Source organism: Delphinapterus leucas, chromosome 5, assembly GCF_059928025.1.
Source record: "Delphinapterus leucas isolate spDelLeu-1000000601 "Yukka" chromosome 5, BTC_Dleu_Yukka2, whole genome shotgun sequence".
NCBI lineage: Eukaryota > Metazoa > Chordata > Mammalia > Artiodactyla > Monodontidae > Delphinapterus > Delphinapterus leucas.
The window spans coordinates 136,680,590-136,689,989 of NC_143133.1; the positions used below are offsets into that span (position 1 = coordinate 136,680,590).

The following is a 9,400-nucleotide window of genomic DNA, read 5'->3' on the forward strand; positions in this document are numbered from 1 at the left end:
AGTTAAAAGGCATGTAATCATTTCAGGCTCCATCTAACCCCAGGAAATGGAGAGGTATTAAAAAGGTTGTACATTAGTACTAATGACGTCCTGAGAATAAAGGATACTAGAATTATTTTCTTAGATCATGCAAAGGACACAGTTCCGCTATTTAAAATGATTGCGTGAGAGAGAAAGGGAGTTTTAGGGTCCTGCAAAATATTATTGTCTTGTGAAATGTATTGTTTATACCTACAAGTCCCAGATATTTCTGAAATACTTAAGACGATGGAATAATCTAAGTCTATGAGGAGAGAACTGCTACTGTTTTGCTACAAGCAGTTACTAATGGTTCTAAGATAAACCCATTAGCTGTCACCACAGCGCATGCCATGCAGCAGAGCTAGTGCTATCTTCTGCTCACATTCATTCAAATGTCGGCAGAATAGAAATGGATTGAGGTTTCTATGGAAACCACTCATGGTTTCAGGCATTTCTTGGGGCATTTTGTTCCATTAATTGTTTGGAGAAAGGAGGTATACATCAGGGCTTTTCATTAATGACATTTTCCCTCTTGGTTAGAAGCTGGTGGGTGGAGTTACCACCTTGCCTTTTGTTTTACCGCAGTCTTAGCAGCTCCTGTGGCAGCTTCCCCTCCGGCTGAGAAAATGGAATGAACTACTTCTAAAGCTTAACAAATCCTGCCCATCAGCAGTGGCTGTTCAGACAGCATTTCTTCTCTTTGGCCTTAAAGGAAATTTGAAATTCTCATACCTAGAAATTTATGTAACTTATTTTCTCACTCAGGATTTAGGTAGTTCCTATGAAATGTAAACAATGCAAAAAGTCAAGACAACTTCAATGCCTTTATGAACCCAATTAGCAATAACAATAACAGAAGGGAATGCTTGTGGGGAGGGGGGATTTTGTGGCATTAATGAAAATTTCAGTGTGAAATCCAAGACCAAAGAAAATAAAATATTTTAATCCAGACACTAGCTAATTAATTGCCTGGAGGAATAAGATCCCTCCCATAATATAGAGAGAAAAATTAAAAAGAAAAAAAACAGCTCTTCAACGACTCAAGCACATTAATGAGTGTCACGCTTTCCTGTAATCATACCAGAACACAAAAAGCTCGTAGTGGACTAAAGAAGGTATTATTAATAAAGAAAAGCCAACACTAAATAAATAATAAGAAGAAACAAGCACAGAGGTTCCTTGGTGTAACTGAGGGCAGGCTGGACTCTGAAATCCGACAGCTCAATTTACATCTCTTCGCAACCACTGACTACTTATGATCTTAAATAATTTCCTTAGTCACCATACAAGTCATTTGTTGAGTGAAGGTGAGAATTCCTACCTTGCGGAGGTGTTGTGAGGATCAGAGGTCATGGATAAGGTTCCTTCTCATATCAGTATAGTCATTATCTGAGACCCTGCAGTCATGAGGTTGTATAGGGATACAAAATTCCACATATCATGCAAAACATCACTAAAGTACTACTCTCTTATAAAATTAACATCCATTCAAATATCATCCCTAGTTTAACATGAGCAGTTTCCTCGGCTTATGTGTCCGATTATTTGACTATCATTAGCTGATTAAAGTTTCCAATATCTCTTGCAATTATAGTGTTCCTTGATAAGGAATTAATAATGCATCTCTTAAGAAGATGCAGAATTTCATAAAGCAAATAAAGATGGGGATGAAGAAGTGAAAAGGCTGCAGAGCAGAGACTAGAGCCGGGCTCCCCCGACTCGGATGGGCCAGTTATCAGATACACAACATTGAGCAAGTACCTCTACTTTTCTGTGTCTCAGGTTCCCATGTGCACAATGGAAAAATTACAACCCCATCTCCTACAAGGATTTGTTATGAGGATTGAATAAAGGTAATATTTGCAAAGTACTTAGAACAATGCTTAGAAAATCTTAAGCATGGGTGTTCATTAAAGTAAAAATAAAAACAAACAAAATAACTCCATAGCAAAGTCATTTTATTTATTTTTTTAATTGGAGTTTAGCTGATTTACAATGTGGGGTTCATTTCTACTGTACAGAAAGTGACCCAGTTATACAAGTATATACATTCTTTTTAATATTTCTTTTTTATCAGATAAATAATATATTTTTCTTCTTTTCCATGACCGTTTATTACAGGATATTGAATATAGTTCCCTGTGCTCTACAGTAGGAACTTGTTATTTATCCATCCTATATACAATAGTTTGTATCTGTTAATCCCAAACTCCCAATCCATCCCTCCCTCACTCCCTCCCCCTTGGCAACCACAAGTCTGTTTTCAATGTTTGTGAGCCTGTTTCTCTTTCATAGATAAATTCATTTGTGTCATATTTTAGATTCCACATGTAAGTGATATCATATGGTATTTGTCTTTCTCTGTCCGACTTACTTCACTTAGTATGACAATCTCTAGGTCCACCCATGTTGCTGCAAATGGCATTATTTCATCCCTTTTTATGGCTGAGTGATATTCCATTGTATATATGTACCACATCTTGTTTATCCATTCATCTGTCGATGGACACTTAGGTTGCTTCTGTGTCTTGGCTATTATGAATAATGCTGCATTAGCAAAGTCATTTTAAAATAAAGTAAAATGATTATAAACTGAAGAAAACCCAGAAGGTTTATGACAAGATAGAAACAATAACAAATAATGATCTGAATACCACAGAGGTTGAGAAGCATTTGTGAAAACAGTGGAAACGCTGGATTGTTCTCACGCACACACAAATGACCGCGTGCGCTGCTAGTGTCGACGTGAGGCTGTGGGATCTGTTTTCCCAGACGCACCGATGGGTCCAGCTCCTGGTGTTCACAGCCTGTATCATCCCCTCCACCCACCCTAGACCAGGCTTGGTCTGTGTAACTCAGCGCAGAAGGGTGCTGTGCAACTTCAAGGTTAGGTCATGGGAGACACTGTGGCCTCACCCCGGTCCTTCCCTGGCCTGTTCTCCCCACCCCTGGAATGGCTCACTCTTGAGGAAGCCAGCTTGCAGGCCCCATGGAGCCCTTGGGGGGGCCCAGGGGGTAGGGACTGGAGGCCTTCATCCAGAAGCCTGAGGACCTCTGAGGACCCCTGCCAACAGCCATGTGAGCTTGAAATCGAATCCCCCAACCCCGTGAGACCTCCAGATGACCACAGCTGCTTTCAACAGCTTGTCTGTGTCAGCTGAAAAAAAGGCACAAACTAAACGTGAGAATTATGTGTTACTTGGCAGACATTCTGAGGACTTAAGCCCGGGACGCAGCCTCTCAGATGGCTCGGAGGGACTGTTTCAAAGAGGCAAGGGGGGAGCCAGGATATAGAGGAGTTTTTGCTACAAAGACCAGGTAGTCGGAACATCAAAAGATTACTGTTAAGTAAAGAAAACCAGACATCTCAAGTTAAGGAAGTTAGAGCTTTTCGGTGTGTGGAAAGATGCAAAATCTGGGCTCACTGAAATTGTTCCTTTGATGCCCACCTCAGCTCCCTGGGGCAAGTCTCCCCATCACTGCAAGGTGGCTGCGGTGGCTGAGGGCTAGATGGCGGGCATCCCGTTTCCATCCTGAGTCCCTCAGGGCTCACCATCCAGGCGGCTGTAACGTGATGGCTCGATGGCTGCAACATCCTTTGTTTACTGATATGGCGGCAACAGCTTTCATTGACACCTGCAACCCCGTGAGAGAGCCTGAGCCAGAATCACCCAGCTAGTTCGCTCCTAGATGCCTGCCCCACAGACACTGTGTGAGATCATAAAGGTTAGTACTTTAAGCTACTAAGTTTGGGGGTTATTGTTATGTAGCAACAAACAACCAGAAGCAACACAGAAGCAAAGGAAGCCCAGTGTGTTATTCTGCCAGTTTAATGAGAAGAATTACACCTCCCACATAGATGAAATTGATGGTGTTTATTCTAAAAATTAGCAGGAACGTGCAACCTTCAATTTTCAAGATAAAAGCTTTTTCAAATCCCTTTCTAATAACTACTTAATAAATAATTTTGATTCCCCTTTAACCTGCAGAGAAATACACAGTCTGAGCGCTGCTTCTGCACTCCCCGCGTTCTCTCCTCTCCACCGCACGGACGTCTTCAATGCTTCTGGACCATGCCAGGCACACTCCCACCTCAAGGCCTCAGCGTTAACTATTCTTTCCATCTTAGTTTCTCTCTCCCAGACACTTGGGCATCTCACTTCACCTCCTTCAGGTCTGCTCAGATGTCTCTTCCCCAGAGAGTTTCCTCCCAAGCACCTTACTGAAAATTGAGGCCCCACCACTCACTCCTGACCCTCTGTATCCTGTTTTATTGCCTTGTAACACTTTTACTAACTTGTGTGTACCCTTCCTCCCTGGAGGCCAGCTCCACGAGGGTGGGGATTTTTGTCTCTTCAGTCACTTACTTACTGACAGATCCTTATTAACCAGAATGTCTGGCACTTAATAGGTGCTCAATACACGATTGTTGACGTGAGCTTAGGAAATAAATTTAGTTTAAATGGCTTTTTTACTGAACCAGTTTTCCTGGGGTAAGGTGGCTGCCTGTATTTAAATGTTCTGACTCAGTAGGTTGTCAATAAACAGTAGCTATGATCTGAATGCAAACTTCTGCTAAAAAAAAAATATATATATATATATTTTTTAGCAGAAGTTTGCATTGCAAACATATATATATATATATATTGCAATATATATATTAGCTTGAGTGACTTACAGGAGAGGGCTTGTTGCAAAAGAACAGCCAGAGTTCATATGAACATTGACCTGTGAGCTCGCTGTTTAAATTAAACCTTTACCCCCTACATTCCGAGAGCAATCGTCTTATCATACATGCATAGAAAAAACTTTCATGTCTTTATTCCTAATACCCAGAACAGGTGTACATTATCTGTATTATCAATTTTCCATCAGAGAATAGTATGACTCACCGTACCTAGGCAAAAACGAAAGATGTACACCAGATGGTGGTTCTAAAAAGTCTAAGAGGGCTGACCTTGACATCAATTCCGAAGACTCCTGGAAGCCTTGTTTAGAAAAGATTAGAGTAGAAAGGCCTAGTAAGCTGCCTGTGTGGGCATGTGGCACGGGGAACCACACAGGACCGTGTGCTCAGAGAGACTCAGCACTTGTTGCCATCCTGAAATTCTTAATAACGTGTGAATAGGGGGCCTCCATTCTCAGTTTACACGGGAAGCTGCAAATCACATAGCTGCCCTGAGGCCAGAGACGACAATATTACTCACTGATACTCACTGTCGGAGGAAATGAGCAGAGATGCAATGACCAGAAAGGAATATGAATTTTCTCTGAGGGAGACACCTCAGCCCTCCTTCATTTCCCTGCTGAGTGAAGGGAGTGCAGAAACAGCAGCAGCCTTGGTGTACTGCTTGCCCTTCTAAGTGTGGCCTCTGCTACCAGCAGCAACAGCCCTGGGAGATGGTTAGAAAAGCATAATCAGGGCCCACTCCAGAACTACTGCACAGGAATTTGCACTCACTGTGCACTTTAAATTGGAGAAACAAATCTGTGTTCTTCTGAAAGACAATGGACATTGGAAGTGGCCTGGTCTCCTTGTTACCAAACTTGGGTTCAGTTGCTCACCAATCAAAAGTCAATAATTTGAGAGGCAAGTGTGAATAGAAAGGAAAGGTGCTTCAATCAGAAAGGGCGGCAATCTGGGGAGAAGGTGGACTCATGTCCTAACACCAACGCCCAAGATTCTGCTCAGCCAGGACAGTGTTTAAAGGGGAAAATGGGGGGAAGAATCTCAGTGAATCACAGAGGCAGGAGAGCGTGCAGGCTGGCTGACTCCTTCTTCAGATGTTATCTCCTCCGCCTAATCTGCCTGCAGGATTGTTAAGGGGCCTTGGGGGTAGAGAGATAGCCATTCTTTACTTGCTGAATTCTTCCTTCTTCCTTCTTTTTATCTAGGAAACAAATCAACAGGTTAGCAAGGCATGGTGTGCATTCAGGAGCCCATAAGTCAGAAGTTAGGTTAAACTGCCTAGTGGTCTCATTCCTATAATTATTCTTTTAAGGTTAGAGGGGGACAGAAATGTATAAATAGGAAAAGGGCAAAAGAGCTGCTTTCATCCTTAAAGTGGCCCCCACCTTCACCAGAAAATCCTTAACCTGAGATGCTGCTGGAATGGGATGTTAACTTATTTGAACACTACTTCTGCTCCTTCTGTGGTCCATTCTCTAGGATTAGGTTAATATGAAGTGAAATGATCTGAAAAAAATTAAAAACAAGGAGAAGAAAGCACGAAGAACTGGGTGACTATGAACTAAGCTGAGCAGGTGGAAAGCAGTGTAACGATAACCAAAGGAGGGGAAAAACTACTTAAACATAAAATAAATAGCTAATACTGAGTGCTTAAGACGTGCCAGGCACGTACAAAGTGCCTTTGTGTGATGATATACTTTATTTAAACTTGGCCACACGGCCGGATGTGAGGCTCCTGGGCACAGGGCCTGCCCCGAGCTCAGCCCCGGCCAGCCTAGGGTCTCCCGGGTGCCGCCAGCCCTGGAGGACAGAGCCATTGCTGAGCCTGCCAGGAGCCCAGCCTCGGGGTTAGGGGCTGGGCCCAGACCCTGGCCCTGGCGATGGTGAGGCTCAGCATGCCGGGCAGGCAGCCCGAGTGCGGCTCCCTGTGCCCAGGCCACCCGGGGCCAGGACTGTGCCTTGGCCTGCGGCCCGGCGTAGGGGGGCCAAGGGCAGGAGAGCTCGTCTGTCTGACTCTGGCCTGGAGCTTGGTCACCAGGGTCCTGGTTCAGAGCTCCCTTCACCTGGCTGCCTGAGGGCCCCAGGTCCCGGCCCCAGAGGTGGACAGACGCCTTGGGGGAGAGGCGCTGGTCCCGAAGAGCCACATCGGGCAGCGCGATCTTTATCCGTGACTGGCCGTGTAGACGGGCGGGGGCTGCTGGCCCGTGGAGGGGCAGCAGGGTTCTGTGCCCACTGCCGGTAGTTCTGGGTGGTGTAGCGCGGGCGCTGGGCGCTGACAGGTATAGCACGTAGTCAGACGTGCGCCACAGCGGCTCCTCTCCGAATTGGTGCCTGTGGATCACTGGGGGGCCAGGACCTGGGTCACCGGCTGGCCCCGCCTCCTGGCCCCGGGCGGTCTCACTCCAGCCCCTGGGTCGCGTACCCTGGCCCAGGATCACCGTACTCCTTGCCCCATGGATCTGTCTTCTCACATCACGCTCCCTACCGCGCGCGGGGGCCCCTGTACCGCCCGGGAATGATGCCATCTACCAGGCAGTCGTCTCCCGGAGCCACTGGGTGTAGGCTGCGGGGTAGGGGTCAGGGGTCATCTCTGCACCTCTGGGCCTCACCCTCCCCTCGAGGAGGGCCTGGTGTCGGGGCGGGCGGGGCTGGGCACTCACCCGAGGGCATGCTGCGCTCCTGGGGGCTGTGGCATCCGCGCTTGTGGACATAAGCCTCGAGGTATGGGCTGTCCAGAGCGCCTGAGGGAGTGTGTTCCAGGCTTCTCGGGGGTCCGAGCTGGTCAGGCCCATGTACCACTGTGGACCGGCAGCGTCGCGCCCCATGGGTGTGTACTTCCAGCGCATCGCCTGCTTGATGGCCAGCGTCTGGCGGGGCCCCTCGTGGGACAGGTAGTCATTGCTGAGGGCGGGAATGGGAGGAGAGAGACTGAGTTTTCAGCCCCCCTGCCCTCCCCGGGCCTCTTCACCCCCTTCACCAGCGCTGAGGGTGCAGAAGCCTGGCCCGAGGTGCGGGGGGCCTCGTCTGTCCTTCAGTACTGGACACCCTCCCACCCAGGCTGGCAGAGGGTGGGAGGCTGACCGCTTGTAGCCCCTCCTCTCTGCCACATTCTCCCCAACCCCCAGGACCTCCTAAACATTTCATCTTTTCTTGCCTCTACTAAGTCCTTTGCCCAGCCTCCCAGTTCTGCAGGCCCTTTCCTCCAGGAAGCCCCCCTGGCCTGGAGGTGCACCAGGAGGACGTGGTCTCAGCTGTGGCTGAGTGAATGGCGCAGGTTTCACCGTCATTGGTCTGGCCTGGGAGCCGTGGGCTGGGGACACAGGGAAAGTGTGTGGGGAGCCCAGGCTCCCAGGGAGACCTTCAGGGAGCTCTTGCACCATCACCACCTGCCCAGTCATCGGGGCCAGCTGGGAGTGAAGACAAGCTCACATTTAAAGGAGAAACTATGCAGCTACACAGGAGTGCCTGTTCCGGGGCCTCTGTTGCCAGAGCCCGTCCCAGGCTGAGAGCATCAGGAGGGATTCCCCAAGGAGGAGGTGGCAGTGATGGGAGGAGGGACCCGCTTGTGCAAAGGCCCTGGGGCATCAGGGATGGTGTAAGGAACAGAGTCTGGCAGAGCAAAGAGGGAAATGGAAATAAATATGCTAATGATGGCAAAAATCTAACCTCAACCAGGTACCATTAAAACTAAAGCTATCCTTCCAGAGCACCCTCGCAGCACCACTGCCCAAGAGACAGACATGGGCACGTGCTGTGCTTTGACTTGGTGAGCTCCCTCCGGGGAGATGCCCTAGGGAATGAGGACGTGGCCCCAAGATGGTCCTAGCAGGGATGCTGATAAAACGTTCTCCCCTGTGCCTACTTGGAGTTCTCACTCCGCACGGAAAACCAGAAACCCACGAGTCTCATAAGAGGTGGGCTCAACCCTGGTGGTTCCGGGACACAGGTTTCAGGAAGTGGCCGCAGGCTGGGTTTGTCGCTTGCAGGGAGGGGAGTTTGGGGACCATCTGGGGAGCCCCACTCTTCTGAACTACAAAATGAGCCGAAACTACAAAATGCACCTGGCTTGTAAAAAGGAATTAAAACAGTCTAAAATAACACACACACACACACACACACACACACACAATTTGACCACAAACTTAAGAATTAAACGCTACGTTTCTTTCTGTGCAAATGAAGAAACTGGCTTCCAAAGTTTGAAACGGCCATACTGTAATAAACCGAAACATTGTGCACTATTTTCACAGCCGTGCGCTTTGATATGCATTGAATAAACACCTGCTGAATGAATGTCTCCGTGCAAACTCGCAGACATTACTTCGGAATCAGGTTCCCAGTGTCAGAGCCCATCACAGAAGAAACAGGATGACGGTGAAATTAAACTCCGCGGCTGCCTGCATCTTTCCATCCGAGATAGAAGGAGGAGGCCGAAGGGGCTTGAGGCAGCAAGTGCGGTCACGCGACAGCGCGTACTGTCACTCCCGTGCAAAGCCCACCCTCAGGCTCTCTTCTAGCAGGCGGGAGGCGACGCCGGAGCACGGGGTCCCGGGCGGGCGCTCCGCCGAGCACAGCGCGAAGCCGCGCTTCGCGGCCGCCGGACGCCCACTTCCGGGCGGCGGGGAAGAAGGGGCGTAACCGTCTCAGCCCCGCGCCCCGCCCGCGGCCCCCAAGCTCCGTACCTGCCGG

The 9,400-nt window shown here is 48.4% G+C and overlaps 1 protein-coding gene across 1 annotated transcript; it reads right to left on the reverse strand.

Annotated features, from left to right (window-relative positions):
* Nucleotides 1-1,603: 1,603 nt before the first annotated feature.
* Nucleotides 1,604-7,480, reverse strand: LOC111178987 (uncharacterized). Its single transcript, XM_030761105.2, has 2 exons — nt 7,372-7,480; nt 1,604-7,052 (listed from the first exon to the last, which is right to left on the reverse strand). Exons 1-2 carry the CDS (start codon nt 7,379-7,381, stop codon nt 6,325-6,327), a joined length of 738 nt encoding a protein of 245 aa, XP_030616965.2. The 5' UTR covers nt 7,382-7,480; the 3' UTR covers nt 1,604-6,324.
* Nucleotides 7,481-9,400: the final 1,920 nt, after the last annotated feature.